Consider the following 21,881-nt stretch of genomic DNA (forward strand, 5'->3'; position numbering starts at 1 on the left):
GACAGCAGTGAACACACCTTTCTTAGAGGCAGGTAGGCGTGCTGATTGTGCTGATTGCCCTTTCTGAATACAGAAAGCAAAATATTTCTGCTTTGCCCCACCCCTCTTATGCATGCATACAAGGGAAACAATTATTTTCAGCCATCTTCAAAGCAGGGTGTTTTTAAAGAATGTAAAAATGAATCTCGAATGCTTTTGCAGTTTCCTGACTAAATTTCTTGTTGAAATATTTGAGCAAGCTAGTATGCAGGCCTTGGATCTGTGTGTTTTTATTTATTGTTGTTCAGTTGTCCAGTAGTGTCCAACTACTGCGACCCCATGGACTGCAGCCCACCAGGCCTCCCTGTCCCTCACCATCTCCCGGAGTTTGCCCAAGTTCATGTCGGTTGTTTTTATTTATACTTCGAATTAATTACTGCACTTATTTCTGTTTATACTCCCAGTTAATTGTGTTATTGTCTTAACTTGGTTTCTTTTGACACATTTAGCTTCTTTCAAAGCATAAAACATCACTTTGATTTTCTGCCATTTTTAAAATCCACAGTAAGTCAGGGTAGCTGTATGGTGGAAAGATCCTGGCATTTCTGAAGCTTGGGTACTAAGCTGGTTTCACAATATCCTTTGAGTGGCCTTCTCAGCATTGATTTGCACTTTTTCTTTTCAATCTAGTGGCCGAGCAGGCAGAATCCATTGACAACCCATTGCATGAAGCTGCAAAAAGAGGTAGGTATGATTCTTTTTGATTGAGATAAACAGTACTGTAAAACACACAGATAATAATTATATAGTTTGATGACTTTTGACAAATGTATACACCCGTGTAACCAACACCCAGGTCAAGATCCAGAACATTTGCATTATCCCAGAAAGTTCCTTTCCTAGTTAAATCCTTGCCTCCCACAAAGACAGGCTCCATTCTGCCTTCTTTCACTTTACAGAAATGTGTGATTTTAATTTTTAAAATGTCAACAAATACTTTTGAGCCCCTTACCTGCCTTGCGCTTAGTGGCAAGTGGAAAGGCATGGTCTGTGACTTTCAGAGCTTAGAATCTAGCAGGCAGAGATGTGTGTAAGCACATCTTTACAAGACGTGATAAGGACCGTTGTTGAAGTGTGGGTCAGTTAAACAGGCTCTAGAGGCCAGAGTGAGTAACTGGCCTCATTCTGGGCAGAGGGTTGGGGCTTCTCAGGGGTCTAGGCTCTGGGAGAGTGTTGGTATAGGGCTGGTATGTATGGGAGGATGGACTTGGGGAGGAAGGGAGCCACCGGAGATGGGATTTGAATTGGGCTGGCCAAAAAGTGTTTGGATTTTTTCTGTAAGATGTTATAGAGTACATGGGACTTGATCCTATTGATCAGTGGTTCTCCACTGAAGGGTAATTCCTCTCTTCAGACTTTGGGCCATTTGGCAGTATCTCGAGGGATGCTGGCACCTTTTGGGTACAGGCTGGGGGTGTCACTCAACACCCTGCAGTGCACGGCACTGCTCCCATAACAGAGAATCCTCCAATGCCAAGTGTCAGTTTGGGCCACTGTTGAGAACCCTGCCCTAAGATAATGGGGGGTTTTTGTCAGGCTACAGTAAGCTCCCATTTAATTTTAGATTTTCTTGAAATCTGAGTATATAAAAGGAAATTATTGGTTTAGGATTATGTGTAAATATAACTACTAAATCGACATTTTAAAATTTCTAGATATTTAAAAAAATTTTTTTAAGTAAATATTTAGGGCATTTAGCCAGAGGATTTTAAATTAATAGCTATACTTTAACATAAAGAACAGCACTTAGAGTAGGTTATTTAGTTTTTATGTCCTTGTAGGAACTGAAAGTGTGTTTTAAATATGAATATGAGTAGTGTCTGCTTGTTCTTAGGTTTGATTGTTTTTTTTTTCCTCCTCAAAGTTTTAGGAATTCACAAAGGAAAAACAGTTTTTTCCACAGTGTAAAAATACCTTAAATAGACCCATTTTAGCAACTGTTCCCATTAACCTACCATTAAAAATTGATGTGAATGCTTTCCATTAATAAACTGGAAGTCAAGATGCACCATAGAGAATGCATTACAAGGGCAGGTTTTAATTTCAGACTTGCTGACTAATCCTTTGCAAATACAAATTTAGGCAGGATGAAATTGATTTAAAAGCAAAACAAAAAAATGAGAATATTTTTCATGTGTTTTTATAATTATAAAATGTTTTCAGGCAACTTGAGCTGGTTGAGAGAGTGTCTGGACAACCGAGTGGGTGTTAACGGTTTGGACAAAGCTGGAAGCACTGCCCTCTACTGGGCTTGTCACGGGGGTCACAGAGGTATTGCGTTTTGTTTGTTACCGTGAATGTCTTTGCCACTGAAAATGTGCTTCATCCAGGGGAGCCAGAGTTACAGAAATGAAAAAGAAAACTTGCTTATTCTTTTTAAATTCTTCCGAACATCAGCCTTTTAAAAGCCCAGTTCCTGAAAGTTCTGTAAAACTGTAGGTGGAATGTGACTGGTCAGCCTCACTGTGGGCACCTTTCCACTTAAAAGAGTGAAAGCTTCCTTTCCTCTCTCAGGCTTGGAAGAGCAACAAGAAAAGGAAAACAACAGTAATAGAAAAACACACCCCACTGTCTAACCTCACTGAAACAAGGGCCACAATTGACTCCTCTGGCTTAGTTTATCCCCCAAAGCTTTTAGGATTTACATTCTAAGTTTAAGGTTTAGGAGAAAGATAGCATTTGCTTGAGTTGGTGATTCAGTTGATAACTTTCTCTCTTACAATAAATAATAATGACAGATGGAATTTCTGGATGTATTTCAGCCTGGTGGAGAATCTACCGCAACCTACTCTCTTGCTCCCTCTCCCTACAACACACAGAAAATAATCCCAATAGTATTGGGAAACAAAGAATCCAAAAAGTTAAATAGCATGGCCAAAGGAAAATTTAAGCACAAATTAGTGATATGAATTTTAGGTACCCCAGCAAGTGTAAAAATATTCCTATCACAGATGTCATGTGACAATGCAAAAGCCAAAATATTTGAAAAAAGTTATCCCTAAATAACTCTGTTTTTTAGAGTCTTAAGTCTTCTATTTACATAAAGGTTGAAAAATTTGTGATAAGGAGTTTTTTGAAGATTCTTCTAAAAAGAATCCTTTTAAAATTATTATACAGAGTCTTATCAGGCTTTTATTCCCGTTCTTTAAAAAAGATTGTTTCTATTTGAATTTCAGATATAGTGGAAATGCTGTTTACTCAACCAAACATTGAACTGAACCAACAGGTGAGTTTGCTTACATAGAAATCGTTTAACCCGCTTGCTTTGCTCTCATAGTACAGCTTATAGGTGTGTAAAATCCTGTCGACGTCTTGAAACTCAATTTTTCCCATTTATTATCTTTCATAAAACGTTTAAATACTTCAAGCACATAGTTAAAAATTATTTTTGCATTAAAGTGCAAACTGTATAAAGCTCAGAATGCCTGCCACACTCCTCCTAGTATATCACTTTAAGCTTTTGGTGCTTTCCTCTTAATCTTCACATTACTGAGAAATATGTTTGTGGAGCTGTCTCACAATTCACCATCTTCATAAGTGTTTTGGGATCCTATCTGGTAGGTAGAGCGATCCATACTTGTCAACAGCCTGTCATCTTCCACCACCCAACTTCCAATCTCTCCTCCTTTGGTTCTCCTAATATATCATAATTTTTGGTTATATTACTATATGATGCTCATGGTATTGTGGCTGTTTCAATATTGTTCGCTGTTTATATAATTTCTTTTGTTTCTGTATTTATAGCCTTTTATTTAGTACTTTTTTTTTGTATCCAACAAAGACCTCTACACTGTTTTGTACTCTTTTGATATACTTTTCTAAAATGTATATGATAGTTGCTTTCTTGTTTTTCTTTCTGGAATCATACTGAAGGCCTCCATCTTCATCCTCTGATTGGAGCAACTTGATCTCTACTACTCTTTGATGTCTTCCTGGGAAACCCTTCACTGCCCTCCTGTGTTGTGTCCTCACTTTTCTAAACCCTGTGTCTTCCATTAGTTAAAGAACACCTTCAATAGCTTCCTGAGAAAGGGGAGCTTGGGCTTGATTATTTGGCTGATAGAATTCTGGGTTGAATCACTTGTATTTTTGAGCATGAACAGTAATAATTCAGCACTCTTTTTCGACCACCGACTGCCTCACTGTTTGGCCTGAGCACACCTACCAACTCCACCGTGGTGACGACAGAATGGCACAGGTTGCTTCTGGAAAGCAACATTTTTTTGTAAAGCAATATTCTTCTGGAAAGCAACATTCTTCACCTCTTAGGTGGCTTTTTGGATATGCATGCCCTTAGTAGCCTGGGCAGTTTCATGAGTGTTCTGAAAGTGAACATGAGGATTTGAACCTCTTGATTTGCATGATTTCTGGGTTTTTCCAGGTTTTTCCGGGGTTTTCTGGGTCAGGTGAATAGCGAACCATTTTTAGAGGTCACTGCAGGCCGCTTACCAGTAAAGCAATTATATACATATTTAAAAACATTTCCTGCTATTCACTGTACTGTATCTTTTCCCTCTGAGATCTGTTAGTTTGGTTTTGATCTTTCTTCAAATCAGTTCAGTTCAATTGCTCAGTCAGGTCCGACTCTTTGCAACCCCATGAATCACAGCACGCTAGGCCTCCCTGTCCATCACCAACTCCTGGAGTTCACTCAGACTCACGTCCATCGAGTCAGTGATGCCATCCAGCCATCTCATCCTCTGTCATCCCCTTCTCCTCCTGCCCCCAATCCCTCCCAGCATCACGGTCTTTTCCAGTGAGTCAACTCTTCACATGAGGTGGCCAAAGTACTGGAGTTTCAGCTTTAGCATCATTCCTTCCAAAGAAATCCCAGGGCTGATCTCCTTCAGAATGGACTAGTTAGATCTCCTTGCAGCCCAAGGGACTCTCAAGAGTCTTCTCCAACACCACAGTTCAAAAGCATCAATTCTTCGGCACTCAGTTTTCTTCACAGTCCCAACTCTCACATCCATACATGACCACAGGAAAAACCATAGCCTTGACTAGATGGACCTTTGTTGGCAAAGTAATGTCTCTGCTTTTCAATATACTATCTAGGTTGGCCATAACTTTCGTTCCAAGGAGTAAGTGTCTTTTAATTTCATGGCTGCAGTCACCATCTTCAGTGATTTTGGAGCCCCCCAGAATAAAGTCTGACACTGTTTCCACTGTTTCCCCATCTATTTCCCATGAAGTGGTGGGACCAGATGCCATGATCTTCGTTTTCTGAATGTTGAACTTTAAGCCAGCTTTTTCACTCTCCACTTTCACTTTCATCAAGAGGCTTTTGAGTTCCTCTTCACTTTCTGCCATAAGGGTGGTCTCATCTGCATATCTGAGGTTATTGATATTTCTCCTGGCAATCTTGATTCCAACTTCTGCTTCTTCCAGCCCAGTGTTTCTCATGATGTACTCTGCATAAAAATTAAATAAGCAGGGTCACAGTATACAGCCTTGACGTACTCCTTTTCCTATTTGGAACCCGTCTGTTGTTCCATGTCTAGTTCTAACTGTTGCTTCCTGACCTGCATATAGGTTTCTCAAGAGGCAGGTCAGGTGGTCTGGTATTCCCATCTCTTTCAGAATTTTCCACAGTTTGTTGTGATCCACAGAGTCAAAGGCTTTGGCATAGTCAATAAAGCAGAAATAGATGTTTTTCTGGAACTCTCTTGCTTTTTCCATGATCCAGCGGATGTTGGCAATTTGGTCTCTGGTTCCTCTGCCTTTTCTAAAACCAGCTTGAATGAACATCGGGAAATTCACGGTTCACGTATTGCTGAAGCCTGGCTTGGAGAATTTTGAGCATTACTTTACTAGCGTGTGAGATGAGTGCAATTGTGCGGTAGTTTGAGCATTCTTTGGCATTGCCTTTCTTTGGGATTGGAATGAAAACTGACCTTTTCCAATCCACAGTGCCTCAAATACATACTGCCTTTGTCCATTCATGTTTGAGTGTGTCTAGAAGCTCTGTGTGCTTGTGGGGCTTACTGACTGGTAGGTTTCTCTGTAGGGTGAGATGGTGAGGTCCTCAATGTTTTTCTGGCTTATACCCAGATGCCAGTTAAAATAGTCACTTCTTCCTCTCTGTTGGGGCTGTTCAGCTCTATCAGAGCAGCATTCTCCAGCCTCCTTCTTGGGGTAGATGCTAGACTATACACACTGGGGCTGTGTTTGTGTGTGTGTGTGTGTGTGTACACTGGGGCAATGGGGTGTGTGTATGTGTGTGTATATATGTGTATGTACAAGCTGGGGCAGTGGGGTGAGGGTATGGGGGGTAGGGAAAGGCAGCTAGGAGAGGGGTCTTACTGCTCAGTGTGTAGGTTTTTCAGCTAGCCCCCTGCTTTTAATTCCTGGTCTCATTACCACCTTCTCTTATGCCTCCAAGTTCCATAACCTTGGAAACTGTCTGGGTAATTTCAAAGTATGATAATTCTACCATCTGTACTGGGTCATCTGGCAGCCAGGAGAGAGAAAGGTGATCTGGGGTTTGGGGGTTCTAATTACTCAGTAGAAACACTTTCACCCAGTACTCTTGGTTTCACTCCATGCCTCCTCCCTGCTCCAGAGTCTCCAGTGTCTCCAATTCCTCATTCATGCTGATTTCTACAGGGACAGATCTGCTTGCTTCCTCCTAGTATCTCCGTCTGTGAGCATCTGCATTTCCACATGTGCTCTGCCAAGTCAGTTGCTCCTCCGCCATTGCATTCCCTCTCCTCATATGACTCATCGCTCATCTCTTGAGTCTCTTTTCCCTCTTTGGAATTTTATATGGTTTTTTCACTTTATTCTCATTTTAGATTTACTTAGGCTAGAGTAAACCTAAATTTGTGTATATTTTCAATCCTCACTCTCTTTTTAAAAAATGCTACTCTCTCTTGTTATCACCATAGAACAAGCTGGGAGACACAGCTTTGCATGCTGCTGCCTGGAAGGGTTATGCAGATATTGTACAGTTGCTTCTGGAAAAAGGTAAAGTGTTTAGTTTTTCTGGTTTTGCATCACTCTGAAAATCAAACTCCATCCAATTACACCATTTAAAAATAGCAGGGAAAATAATGGGCTTCTTATTTTATAACCGGGATTTTGATTTCTGTCTGCATCATGGTGTTTTTCTGATAAGATAAAATTATTGAGGTGGTTTCTGTTTTTCATTTTAAATTAAAAGTTTGGTAAGCTTTAGCATTATATATGTTACTTTTAGTAAGAATTTATTTTTCTGCAGGATTTAATCCTACATTTCTTCAGGATTAAAGGGACCTAGATGGAAGGTATGTGTGTGTGTTTGCATACATGTGTGTGCACACATACAGAGGAGATCTCTCTAAGAAAGCTGTGTGGGTAAAGTTGCTGAGGCCCCGGGTTCTCACAGGCAAGTCTTGATTAGATAAGAAAGGATGCTGTGGCACAGTGTCCTGCTTTGAGCTGAGCAGGTGCTCAGTGTACAGCAAATGAGAAGATGCCTTGATTCCACATTTTTACACAAGTCAGAAGGAACACTGAAATAATGGACTCAACCATCTATTCATCTGTCTGTCCCACAAGCTTTAGTTAACCCTTATAGGGGGCCAGGGATATCACCACACACTGCACCCTGGTCTAAGGCTCTAATATAGGATACTTGAGTTCCCAGCCTGCATGTCATGTGGAGGTACTGTCATTAGGGATCCTTGGAGCAATGTTGTGAGTTTTCGATTTAAAGTTTGTTGATGATGTGAACTCTAGGAATAAGAGATCAGACACCTTGATGACCTCTATAGTACCCCTCACAAGTATACCAAGAGCTGTGTTGTCTGCTATGGCAGTCACTAACCACACAGGTTGCTGAGCACTTGAGATGAGGCCAGTCTGAATTGAGATGTGCTAGAAGTGGAAAATGAACATCAGGTTTTGAAAACCTAGTGGGGAAAAAAAAGTGCTGTATCAATAATTTTTATATTGATTACATGATGAAGTGATAACATTTTGGATATACTGGGTTAAGTAAAATATATTGTTTAAATGAGTTTTACATGTTGAAAATGCAGCCACTAGAAAAGTTTAAATTACATCTATGGCTCACATAATTTTCTGTTGGGCAGTACTGGTTGAAATGGTTTTCTTTTCTGGCATCCTGTCTCTGAACATTTCCTGTCCTGACAGAAATTATGTATGTGAGTTCTCAAGTGTAAAATAAGATATGATTAATCACAGAACTGTGAACCCGCAGGATGTTTGACCTGTAGCACAGCGAGAGAATGAGGTTTTGTATATAACCCCAGCTGTGGATAGATCTCAGGCTCTTGACGAGAGATTCTTCACACACAATCACCATATTCCTAATTAAATGTGCTTTCTCTCGGCTTTTTTTCCTTTTTTTTTTTTCTTTTCTTGGTGATATTTTTGTGCCTTTGAGTTTTAGGACATTTATTTTTTGTTTACCAAAGACGATGTGTTTGTAGAGAAAATGGCACTCTCAAACACTGTGGCAGAAAGTGTAAATTGGTAAGCCTTCTTGGAAGACAATCTGACAATAGCTAACAGAATGAAGACATACATATCCTTATATTTCAATGCTACTTCTAGAAAAACATCCTTCAGAAATACATAAAAGATGTGTTTCAAGGAGGTTCATGACAGTATTATTGTGATAATGAATATTAGAGTCTAAGTGCCTCTCAGAGAGGGGTGGTTAAATAAATCTTGGAACATCCACAAAATGGATTAATTATCAATGTTTAAATAGATTGAGTTATAAGTTCGTGTACTACTAAGGAACAAATAGCATGATATATTGTTAAGTTAAAAAAACCAAAACTAGTATGGCAGAAGCCAACACAATATTGTGAAGCAATATTCTCAAGTCAAAAAAATATCAAAACTATTGGTTATGAGTGAGGAGAGGGAAGGGGGAAGGATAAAATAGAGCTAGGGGATTAAAAGGCACAAAGTACTGTGTATAATAATAACTATAAATGGAATATAATCTTTAAAATTTGTGAATCACTGTTGTACAACTGAAACATATAGTATTATACATCAACCACACATCAGTTTTTTTAAAAAAGGAAAATACCACTGGCAAAAAAAAACCCAAAAAACCCACATAAAATTAGACCAATACCTGTAGTATGATTTTGTATATGTGTGCACAAGTGTCTGTGAATGCACTCTTGCATGTAAGGGAGATGGGAGCTGATGCCCACTTGTTGGGAATGGTCACCTATGTGGAAGATAGAAGATGGGGAAGGAAGGGGTTAGTTGAGAGCTGAAGTGATACATAAGCTTTTGTTTAGCATATGTCTGTATTTTCAAATCTTTGACAATGAGAATATATTTATGAATTCTGATGTAATTTGTAATAAAGATGGGGAAAAGGTGAGTGGAAGATGGGCTATGCAAACAATAGATTGCCTCCAGATTTCAAGGTTTACTAATTCTGCTAATAATGTTTGAAAGTATACTTAAGATAAATATTAATCTCCTCAAGCTCAACTCACATCGTCTTTTCTAAAGACCTTCTTGAACGAAAGAGGCAAAGGGTGTATAGCAAGGCACGTTGACTCTAACTGAGCTAGTGTTGTACCTGGAGACAGTAAACTTCTCAGGGAAAGTTTCACACGCAGGGACTTGAAAGGAAAGGCTGTATTTCAATTGTATATAATTATTACAGGTGCAGCAGTAAGCTCCCTGATTAAAGATGCCAAATATGCTGTTGCTGTTTTGTGAAAGTTTTACTGAAAGAGCTTACTTTAGGGTCAGATGATTCTGTCCTTAGTTTTGCCAAAAGCGATGTTTTGATGGAAAGAGGATTGGCTGCTCTATAACTAACATCATTACTGTTTGTTATGTAAGAAAGTTAAGAGAGTAAATCCTAAGAGTTCTCATTACAAGGAAAACATTTTTTAATATTCTTTTAATTTTGTATCTATATGGGATGATGGGTGTCCACTCAACTTGTGATAATCATTTCATGATGTTTCATTATGCTATGTACCATAAGCTTATAGTGTTGTGTGTCAATTATATCTCAGTATAACTTGAAGAAAAGAGAGGAAAAAGAAACTTAAAAAAGAAAAAAAAGATTGGCTGCTACTATAGAGTCTTCAAAATACCTAATTTCTTTTCTTGTGTTGGGGAAGGTGCTAGAACAGACTTAAGAAACAATGAGAAGAAGCTGGCCCTGGACATGGCTACTAATGCTGCCTGTGCATCTCTCCTGAAAAAGAAGCAGGGAACAGGTACTTGATTTTAATCCTTTTCCCTCATAAGGCCGTCACGACTTAAGATTTATCAATTCAATATTGGGGAAAGTTTTTTCTTGCTGAATTCTACAGGTGATTCTAGAGTTAGATTTTATATCCTTGGTCTGAATCAGAACCTCCAACATGGACAAATATATCTATAAAAATAAATTTGTAGAGACATTGATCTTTTGCTGTGATTAGTATGTTTCTTTTATTCTTTGCAATCAAGTTCTAATTACCTTGCTTTCTATTATATTATATATATAAAGAGATATTTCTTTTTATCAAAGAACCATTGTTTCCATACTTTTGTTTTAGATTATATATATATTTTTAGATTTTTAATTGAAGGATAATTGCTTTACAGAATTTGTGGTTTTCTGTCATACATCAACAAGAATCAGCCATAGGTATACCCTTGTCCCCTTCCTCCCAGACCTCTCTCCCATCTCTCTCCCCACCCCACCCTTCAGCCTGTCGCAGAGTACCTGTTTGAGTTCCCTGAGTCATACAGCAAATTCCCATTGGCTATCTGTTTTACACATGATATTGTAAATTTCTGTTACTCTCTTCATACATCTCCCCTTGTCCCTCCTCCCCTCCCACCTTGTCCATAGGTCTGTTCTCGGTGTCTGTTTCTCCATTGCTGCCCTGAAACTAAAGCCATCAGTGCCATCTCTTCAGATTTCATATATATGTGTCAGTATATGATATTTATATTTCTCTTTCTGACTCATTTCACTCTGTGTAATGGGCTCTAGTTTCGTCCACCTCATTAGAACAGATTCAAATGCATTCCTTTTTATGGCTAAGTAGTATTCCATTGTATATATGTACCACACCTTCTTCATCCATTCATCTGTTCCATGTGCTGGCTATTGTAAATAGTGCTGCAGTGAACATTGGGGTACTCGTGTCTTTTTCAGTTTTCATTTCTTCAGGGTATATGTCTAGGAGTGGGATTATTGTGTCATATGGTGGTTTTATTCTTCACTTTTTAAGGAGTCTCCATACTGTATTCCATAGTGGCTATATCAGTTTACAATCCAGAAATGCAAGTGTTCCCTTTTCTCCACACCCTCTCCAGCATTTATTGTTTGTAGACTTTTTGATGATGGCCATTCTGACTGGTGTGAGGTGGTATCTCATTGTAGTTTTGATTTGCATTTCTCTAATAACAAGTGATGTTGAGCATCTTTTCATGTGCATAGCCATCTGTAAATCTTCTTTGGAGAAATGTCTCTTCAGGTCCCTTTCCCTCTTTTTGATTGGGTTCTTTTCTTTTTTGGTATTGAGTTGTATAAACTGCTTATATATTTTGGAAATTAATTCTTTATCAATTGTTTCCCTTGCTATTATTTTCTCTCATTCTGAGGATTGTCTTTTCACCTTGTTTGTAGTTTCCTTTGCTGTGCAAAAGCATTTAAGCTTAATTAGATCCCACTTGTTTATTTTTGTTTTTTAATTTCCATTATCTAGGAGATGGGTCATAGAAGATCTTGCTTTGATTTATGTCATTGAGTGTTCTGCCTGTGTTCTTCTCTAAGAGTTTAATAGTTTCTGGTCTTACATTTACGTCTTTAATCCATTTTGAGTTTATCTTTGTGTATAGCATTAGGTAGTGATCTAATTTCACTCTTTTGCATGTGGCTGTCCAGTTTTCCCAGTACCACTTATTGAGGAGGCTTTGTCCCATTGTATATTCTTGCCTCACCCCACTCCAATACTCTTGCCTGGAAAATCCCATGGATGGAGAAGCCTGGTAGGCTGCAGTCCATGGGGTCGCGAAGAGTCGGATATGACTGAGCAACTTCACTTTCACTTTTCACTTTCATGCATTGGAGAAGGAAATGGCAACCTACTCCAGTGTTCTTGCCCGGAGAATCCCAGAGACGGGGGAGCCTCGTGGGCTGCCGTCCATTGGGTCGCACAGAGTTGGACACGACTGAAGCGACTTAGCGGCAGCAGCAGCATATTCTTGCCTCCTTTGTTAAAAATAAGGTACCCATAGATACGTGGGTTAATCTCTGGGTTCTCTATCTTGTCCCATTGGTGGCCTAAGTATTGGAGTTTCAGCTTCAACATGAGTCCTTCCAATGAACACCCAGGACTGATCTCCTTTAGGATGGACTGGTTGGATCTCCTTGCAGTCCAAGGGACTCTCAAGAGTCTTCTCCAACACCACAGTTCAAAAGCATCAATTCTTCTGCACTCAGCTTTCTTTATAGTCCAACTCTCACATCCATACATGACCACTGGAAAAACCATAGCCTAGACTAGATGGACCTTTGTTGACAAAGTAATGTCTCTCCTTTTTAATATGCTAGGTTGGTCTAGGTTGGTCATAACTTTCCTTCCAAGGAGTAAGGTTTTTTGAGTGGTTATTGCTAAATATTTTTTATTTATGTATTCAAGAGTTTTATGATTTTAATTTCTGTTGTAAATGATGGTATCAATAAGCTGTGATCAAAATTATTCTAGACTTTGGAAACTTATCTGGTCACAGTTCTGTGGGTGGTTTTTAAAGATAGAGTGTATGATCTCAAAGATAATATCTATTGATGTGGGAGAAGAGGTTTGAAAGGTTTACATGCACTTCTGAACAGTTTGGTGGTTTTGAAAGTGTGTTAAAGGAAAGAAAAGGTGTTAAACACATTTGTGCCATTCATGATACTATTCATAAACTGGCTGTTTATTTGACTTCTCAGTATGTAGCCTATTGAATGTGCTCCTCCAGATTCATTCTGATACGGTGATTTTCCGAAAAGGAGTGCTGGGAGGAGTAGAAGGATGTGCCTTGAACTTTTCTTCCCATCCATCTCTCCTTTGTCCCTCTTTCATTCTTCATTAGCCTCCTGGCCCATGAGAAACCCAGAGGGGTTTAAAAAAAGGATGCTTGGTTGGAGAGAACATTTGAATTCAGTCCCCCTGCATTGGGAGCATTGATTTTTAGCCACTGGACTACCAGGGAAGTCCCATGGATACATTTTTACTACTATTTTCTAGAAAGGAACTGTGCTTAGTCACTCAATTGTGTCTGACTCTTTGTGACCCCATGGAGTGCAGCCCACCAGGCTCCTCTGTCCATGGGGATTCTCCAGGCAAGAATACTAGAGTGGGTTGCCATGCCCTTCTCCAGGGAATCTTCCTAACTCAGGAATCAAACTGGGATCTCCTGCACTGCAGGCGGTTTCTTTACCAGCTGATCTACCGGTGGTGAGGAGGTGGGGGCAGGGGCAAAAATGGAAGACTCACCTTTTGCATGCGTTCACATTGCTACTCATTATTCAGGACTTTTTTTTAGTATTGCTTTAGGGTCCAAAGTTTAGTTTGATCCCTGTTAGTGGAGAATCACCAAAACAACTTTTTAAGAAATTTCTATTATAGAGGGTAAGTGCATGTATTTTCATTTTATCCTTAGAATATTATCATTTTCAGAGTTCTCAAACTTGGGTCAATGAGATACTCATTTCTGTTTTAATCATTTGAATCAAATTCCAATTCATATTTGAATTCTTGGGAAACTTATTTCTCCTATCCCTTGATTTATGAGAAGAGTCAATATTATGCTGTCCCATAGTCCATTTCTAGCAGTAAAGTACAGTCAGTTGCCTGGTCTCCTGGCTTCACCAGTCAAAAAAAGCAAACATCCTGTCTCTCTTCTTGGCTTACCAGGGGCGCTTCCCAGATCATCCTTCTTGTGTACATGTGTGCTAAGTTGCGTTAGTCATGTCTGAGTCTGTGCAACCCTTTGGACTACAGCCTGCCAGGCTCCTCTGTCCTTGGGATTCTCCAGGCAAGAATACTGGAGTGGGTTGCATGTCCTCCTCCAGGGGATCTTCCCACCCAGGGATCGAACCCACATCTCCAGTGTCTCCTGCATTGGCAGGCAGTTCTTTACCACTAGTGCCACCTGGGAAGCCCCATCATCTTCCTTACCTATCATCAAATTCTCATCATAGTTCTCCTCACAAATCCATTGCTCCTTTTGTTCCTTATTTCAGATGAGTGTTTATACCAGATTTTTATTTAACCTCAGTCCAGGTATAGTATATACTATTAAGCAGTTAGGGATTTCTTAATTATTCAGTGCCATGAATGTTCACTGGCAGAGCAAGTTGTCCTTTAAAGGAATTACTCATGCATAGATTTATACAGGTTCTACTAACAAAGTAAGAAAGTTTTTACCAGCCGAGTGGTGCTCCCCAGCAACATTTTGACCGAGAAGCCATATTTGAAGCCGTGTGGGAGAAACCCTTTTATTTGAGGTAGATCTCCTACTCCCTGCTGCCTTGGTTGAGTCAGGAAGAAGGACTGTGACCTAGTTTCCTTTCTCTGCCTCTGACTTCCTATTGCTATATTAGTAGCTCCAAAGCATCCTGACTGAGGAGTACCAATTTCTTATGAGTTAAAGGTTATCAGTCTCATGCACATTGAGTGTGATTGTGATAGATAAGGAAAATATCACACCTGCTCAGACCCCAGAGAGCTACACCTAGAAGGCTCCAGATGAGCAGGAGGAAGCAGGTGACAAAACTTTTCTCTTTTTTCCCTTAGGTTTTTTTGTAGTCTTTGTAGAAAAGGGCTGGGAGGTGGATGCCCTTTTTCTCTGTTTACTCCAAGTATCTTTAGTCTACCTCTCTAAATCTGTGCAATACTCAATTCAGTATTGAGGTATAATCTTGGGACTTGGCACACAGAACCAAGAAATGAATTTTCATATTTCAGTTTTCATATTACCTTTTTCTCTCCTTTTTTTCTTCTTTCATTCCCCCAGTCATCCAGTTAAAATTTTTTTAATTTGTATTTTGATCCTAGTTGGAATAAGAGCTTGAATTCTGGGTCATATAGCTAATTGCCACCATGAACTCTAAACTAGAAAAGGTATATTTTCATATTGTTGGCCACTTTTGAAAGTATCTCTTGAATTTCTTATAGGGACAAGGTAATTTACATGTTGCACTAACATGAAGAGTAACTTTAGGATATAGGGGTAGGGTCAGGCCATGACTGAGGACTGAACCTTGAACCTTTAAGTTGTTCTTCCAGTTTTTAAAAGCTGGGGTATAATTTATACTAACTAAAATATGTAAATCCTAACTGAACATCTTGATGATTTTTTTTTTTTTTTACTGTGCTTTGCTTTTTTTTTTTTAAATTCATTAACCTGGTTTAATTCACACTGAAATTTTGTTGTTCTTGTTTTTTGGCTGCATCATGAGGCTTGTGGGGATCTTAGTTCCCCCATGAGGAATCAAACCTGGGTCCCTGAAGTCGAAGTGCAGAGTCCTAACCACTGGACGGTCAGGGAATTCCCACTGTGCTTACGCGTACTAACCACAACCCCGATCAAGATGGAGGACACTTCCCGCATCCCAGAAGCCTCCTTCAGCATCCCCTGCTTCTCTCACCATAGATTAGTTTTGCCTGTTTTCAAACTTGATATAAATGGAATCAAACAGTATGTGCTTTTTGGTGTCTAACTTTTTTCGTGTAACACGTCTGTGAGATTTATCCATGTTGTGTTTTTCCCGCCATCATTTATTTATTCATTTGTATGTCTGTCTTAAGTTCTGGTGCTTGACTTGGAATGTGTAATCCAGGGCAGTGAGACTGAGAAAAAAATGGAAGTGAGGTAGGAGAGGCTGAGAAACACCGTTGGGAGACAGAGTACCATGATGGTGATGCCCCAGGATGGGCTGTGAAGATACAGCTCATCATCAGCACTTGGCCGTATTGGAAGTTTCCAGAGAAACTGTGTCTCAGAGAGTCTATAGAAGTAAGGAAGGAAGGAGAAGGAGTTTATTAGCCTGCCTACCTCTCACTTTCTATTTGGTCAGCATTTGTACCATGGCAAGTTATCTTTCTCTTGCTTAAAGCAAAGTGCCAAAGTAACGATTGAAGGATAGAGAATATTTCTGATATAGAAAACATAGGATTGTAGTAGCAAAGTACAAAAGAAAGGGGAAGAGTTTTGCTATATTTGTCTTTTTGTATTTAACTTAAAAAGCTACCAGTTCACAGCCAGTTGTGAAGTTCATGGGTGTGTGTGGGATAGACGAAGATACCTTCCTCCCAGGTCTCCAGAGCTCCTTTAAAGGAGAATGGAGACAAGTACAATCAACCTGGAGACTTCTAGTAGTTTGGAAGCTGGTGTGAAATCGCTGAAGCACACTTCTGTTCTGCTTATACCTACTTGTTCTTTTCCCTTTCTTTTTGTTCCATGTATAAGATGTAAGATAAGTTGGTTTCTATATCCCTCATATTGACTCTCCCCTGCCCCTCCCTTTTTAAAAATAATTATTTTCCTAAACATATTCTTTAAAAAACTACAGTATCATCAAATATCTTGTTATAGTCTAGATTTACCATTTTCTTTTATATGTTTATTTATTCTTTGCTTACTTATCTATTTATAGTTTAAGTAGGGTCCAAAATGATAGCTATGTCTCTTATTTATCTGCTTTTTTCAATTAATGCTTCCTTCCCCTCTCATTTTCCTCTTTGTTTGGCCTTGCTTTTTATTTGTTAAAGAAATTGGGACAATTTCCCTGAATTTCCCAGTCTAGACATGGCAAGCATGCGTTTCCATGGTGTCGTTTGTCATGCTCCTCTGTCCTCATCTTTTTGTCAGTTGGTGTTATGTCCAGAAGCTTGGTTAGACTTAGATTTTTTAGGGGTAGAGGGAAGAATACTTAATAAAGAAAATTGTGTTCTTCTGTCAGAGGCACATAATATTAATATCTGTTTGTCACTTGTCCTGTGATGTTGGCATCCATGGATGATTATTGTCTAGATCCATTGTTTCACTGATGGTTACAAAATGGTGATATTTTAATTTCATTCCCTTCTCGGTTATTAGTTAGAACATCCTATAAAGAAAAATTTCCCCTTATCAACTGTTTGCTTACTTAGAGCAATAGTTTGTATAGCAGGGGCAGAGTAAGAGTTCTGCCCCTGAAAGCCCTTTAAGAGTTTTCAAAGTAACCTGCTGGTTCTCTGTTATTTTTTGAAGGGAACCACACACTCTTTGGTGTGTGTTGAAATATTTGCTGTGTTTTGATCCAGTATTGTTAATTACTGGTAGCCTACCTTTGGCTAGTGGAGACCCCTTCTGGTTGGATCCTGAGCCCTTTTAAAATGATGCTGTGTTTGCTAGAATCCTTGCTTTATAGCTTAAGAAGGGGTTTCAGGTCCATCTTTTACAGTTTCTGTCCCAGACTTGGAATCAATCATATCTCCAATGAGCAGGGGCTTATAGTGTTTAAAGACAATGTTCTGGGTGCTATAATACACATTTATTCAACTGTAACAATGTGTTTATACTTGCATTTCAGTTTTTCCCTTAAAACTATACCTTGTGTAAGCTGTTGCTGTAGGAATTTGACTAGACTATTTGAATTTGAATGGACAGGTGAACAGGTAAAAAGATCAGATACCTTCCTTTTGAACTCTGTTTAGGGTTGACAACATTTGATGGGATTCAGCTCTTTCTGTTTTAAAACATTATTTATTTTTCATTTCAGTTTCCTTTTCTTCTGCATATTCTTTATCAATGTTTGCTAAAATGAAACTGAAGCTTCTGTGTTTTCATTCTCTTTCTTTTCCTTTTCCCCCCTCATTAGTTATCTTTCTACCCAGTGACCTTGCCTTCAGGTAAGGCTACAGGTTGTGGACTGGCTGAAGCCTCCTGTGCACTTGTCATTGGGAGAGGAGGTTTGGAAGCACAGTTGTCAGGGTGGACGGGCTTCTGGCGTGTCCCACGTTGGTCATGGTGCATGTGGCTGGTGGTGTTCCGTGGTGGGAGGCAGACTAACAGCTCCTCAGCACCACGTTTGTTGCTTTTTTGCGTGTCTAGGTAACGTGCAGACAAATGTAGCTGTCAGCCTCTGTGGCAGCAGAAGCTGATAATTAGACTGGAAAGCAAAAGTAGAGAAAGATCCTTGGGGGAAATACAACCCCTAGGAGCTTTGAAAGTGAAAAAGAATCCAAGCCATTTCTAATTTTTCTGTTTTGCTTTTCCCCCTATTCCTTTAGATGCAGTCCGATCATTAAGCAATGCTGAGGACTATCTTGATGATGAAGACTCAGATTAATTCCCTTCCGGAGCTTTGAGATCTAAAACTTCTGTTGCTTTTGCCATTTCAAAACCTTGTCTTTGTCAGAAGAGTGTTGATAACTGTAAAAAAAAAAAAAAAAAAAAAAGAAAAGTCTATATGAACGTGGCAGTATTGCACTGTGTTTGAATAAAACTTGTAAGTGACTGGTTCTCACCTTCAGTTTGCCAATAAGTGACTGGATATTTTGCTGTATAAAGTACATGTTTGCTCACCAGAGTAGAACAAGAAGAGATTATTTCTATTTATCAAGCTTAAAGGAATTTTAAGAATTTTTTTCTTTAAAAAAGTCAGGTTTTTTTTTTTTTTAAAGTTCTTTACCTCAAGGATTGAGATATTTTGAATGGATTTTTCAAGGGAAGAATGCTTATTATAATAATAAACCAAAAGATTTAACAGAAAATTGTCAGCTATTCTGACAAAAATAAACATTTTAAGAGACTTTATTTCTTTTGTCTGTTTTATGGTATTACTCTTTGCTGATAAATAAAGCTTTTTATATTTAGGTAAAGCCTGATTTGATTTTTTTTAAATACATTTTGTATTATTAGCAGAGAAGAGTCATAGCAGCCAAATTTCTTTCTTTTTTTCTGGGTACAGTGTACTTTATTGTTGGTACAAGACAAGGTGGGGCTCCCTAAGCCCCTCCCCTTCTTCAGGGATGTGGGATGGAAACTGTGTGGACATTGGAGATTCTCAGTGTGTTAGGGGATCAAGTTTGGCATAGTAGTGGAATTTCTGTTCAGCCTTCTATTGATATATCTGCTTTGATTAAAGTCAAGGCAGCAATCATTGAGGAGATACATTTCTAATAAAATATGTAAACTTAAAAAAAAAAACTTTTTATATTATATTGGGATATAGCCAATTAACAATGTGATAATTTAAGGTGAACAGGGAAGGGACTCAGCCATATATATACATGTATCCATTCTTCCCCAAACTCCCCTCCCATCCAAGCTGCCACATACATTTAGTAGAGTTCCCAGTGCTATGCAGTAGGACCTTGTTGGTTATCCATTTTAAATACAGCAGTGTGTATGTGTCCATCCCAAACTTAAACATTGTGAGACTTTCGGTTTTCTCTCCAATGTTATACTTAATGTGAAAAAATTTAGCAGCTCATTACAGTTTGCTTAAGATTTGAAAGATGAACAAAAAAATGATTTCCTTATTATGAAAGATGCTGTAGTTTTCCATAATGGAGGAGTCATGAGCCATGAAATTTTTTCCCCATTCAGTTTTTTACTTTGGTAAGTTATTTTCTCTAAACATGGCTCTAGTTCATAATGATCTGGCTTCTTTTGATAAAAAATCAGTGTAACATTACAGGGAGCCTTCTGTACTACCGAAGTGACACTTCATTTGAGATTCTAATTTTGATCACAATAGTGATGATACTAAAAAATGACATGGCCATTGGCATTTGCCTGGATTTTAGGCCTCAGATCCAGAAGTATGTTTTGCAAGAGGAGTTTGATGATAATTTCAGAAAACACATTGGTGATGAGAAGGAAATGTTTGAAGAAGGAAGTGGGCTAACTCAGGAAATGAATAACTGCCTGTAGAGGAGTTTCCTCTGTCTGTGACTTTGGTTTTTCTCTCCATGGGTGCTTTGAGAAAGGATACCCTGAGAAGCCTGTTCAAGGTCAGTCAAATATCCCAAATAAATTTTAATAGATATCTGTATAAGTATTAACAGAGATGAGCACAAAATCTGAAATTAGTTAAAAAAAAGGATATTGTATTTTTAAAACAAACACCTAAATTTAAACATTTTTATTGCTTTATAAGCATAGTCTTGAATATATGAAATCCTTGCTGAAATTCTTTTCCCACAGAACCTTTTAAGTATTTGTTTTTTAAAATGGGAAATCTCTGACTTTTTATTCTTGTGTACTTTGGGCCTGGGACAGTCAGGATAGAGGCCAACTAAGCACTCAAATTTTTTTTTTTTTTTTTTTAACATTGGTAGAGATAATAAAGTTTGTAGAAATATAGATAATTTTAATGAAAATACTGTGTACTTGATGTAAATTTATAATGCATTTGAGGAAAAGAGGCCTTACTGTCATTGCTTTAACATTAAGAGAATTCTAGAAAGTTGGCCATCTATATATAGTTTTTTTGGCAGTGAAGGGCAGACTTAGGTATATACTCAGTTTTTTCTGTTGGAACAGCCACAATACACAATTTGGCTGTGGTTGAAACTCCATGAGAAAATTTACTTTGCTTCTTGTTTATTCAGTCTAGCTTATCTGAGCTTTCTCAGAGATTGTTTAATGCTGAACTCAGCAACAAAATTCAGTTCCAGGAAATTGCCACCACTCAGACTCTGCAGAGGAGAGCTCTGATTATATTCTAGAAATGACATTGGAGGTTTTACTGCAACCCGAGCTTTCTGATAGTCACTGTGGCCTGAACTCCTCCCAGCCGTTGCATCCTTAACAAAGAAGATGCCTTCCAGCCCCTCGGGCAGTGAGAGATTGGTCCAGCTATTGGCCCAGTGTATGTGCTTAGTCGCTGAGTCATGGCCGACCCTTTTTGACCCCATGAACTATAGACCGCCAGGCTCTTCTGTTCATGGAGATTCTTCAGGCAAGAATACTGGAGTGGGTTGCCATGCCCTCCTCCAGGGGATCTTCCCAACCCAGGGATCAAACCCAGGTCTCCTGCATTGCAGGCAGATTCTTTACCATCTGAACCACCAGGGAAGCCCATAACCTCATGCAAAAAAAGCCCAGTTTTTATCGTAGGTTCCCATTTTAGTTTCTTTCCAGGACTGCTGTGGTGCAAATTATTTGTTGTTGAAGTGCCATGCATTACAGTTGTCAATTTCTGTGTTTCTTCACTGATCCCCCCTCACCCCTATTGGCTACTTTTAAAAATAGGATTGGCTATGTTGTTACCCAAAGGGAAATGTTGAGCAAAGCCATGGTGACCTTATTTTTTTTTCCCATCTTAAAAACCAAACTAGAAATGCTGAAAATGAAATCTAAGATAATTTTAGGCAGAAGAAAACAATGTTTCCATATAAGCTTTCTTCATAAATGTTTTTTGCTGTGTAGAATTTGATTCACTGGTATTTCTTCTTTTCTTATAAATGATGCTTTCTGATAGGCTACGAGAGTCTAACATTGACACTGATCATCTGCATTTCCCTGTTAACTTTGACTTTGTGCTTGTTCGCCTTAATTTTGTGTTGTAAATACATATGCAGCAGTAATACACAGACAACCATACGTTGTGGAGTCAAACTTCAAAGTGTCTGATTACTAAAAGTTGAGGTTTTGGTGGGAGAAGTATTGCAAAAGACCCTGCTCTTGCTATTTTAACTGAAAATATAGCTTTGGTGAACAGTTTTCTTAAGTGAAGGAAAAATTCCAGACCACAAATGTATGGTTTCTGTCTCTTTATTTCTTAATAACAAGCCTGTACATCTTCTCCTCCCTTAAAATGACATAAAATTAAATAAAACAACCATTTATTAAGTGTCTATGCT

General features: G+C 38.7%; 1 protein-coding gene across 2 annotated transcripts in view; it reads left to right on the plus strand.

Annotated features, from left to right (window-relative positions):
• OSTF1 (osteoclast stimulating factor 1) overlaps positions 1-18,884 on the plus strand; it is a 60,777-nt gene extending 41,893 nt beyond the window's left edge. Inside the window, exons 5-11 of one of the 2 annotated variants that reach the window (XM_061425557.1) lie at positions 670-723; positions 2,203-2,310; positions 3,216-3,265; positions 6,930-7,008; positions 10,158-10,256; positions 17,888-17,918; positions 18,300-18,884. In XM_061425557.1, coding sequence (XP_061281541.1) covers positions 670-723; positions 2,203-2,310; positions 3,216-3,265; positions 6,930-7,008; positions 10,158-10,256; positions 17,888-17,918; positions 18,300-18,327 — 449 coding nt within the window. In that variant the 3' untranslated portion in view covers positions 18,328-18,884. The remainder of the gene's footprint in view (positions 1-669; positions 724-2,202; positions 2,311-3,215; positions 3,266-6,929; positions 7,009-10,157; positions 10,257-17,887; positions 17,919-18,299) is intronic. The other variant, XM_061425556.1, reaches the window with a different exon arrangement.
• The last annotated feature ends 2,997 nt before the right edge of the window (positions 18,885-21,881 follow it).

Source organism: Bos javanicus, chromosome 8 (assembly GCF_032452875.1).
Source record: "Bos javanicus breed banteng chromosome 8, ARS-OSU_banteng_1.0, whole genome shotgun sequence".
Classification (NCBI taxonomy): Eukaryota; Metazoa; Chordata; class Mammalia; order Artiodactyla; family Bovidae; genus Bos; species Bos javanicus.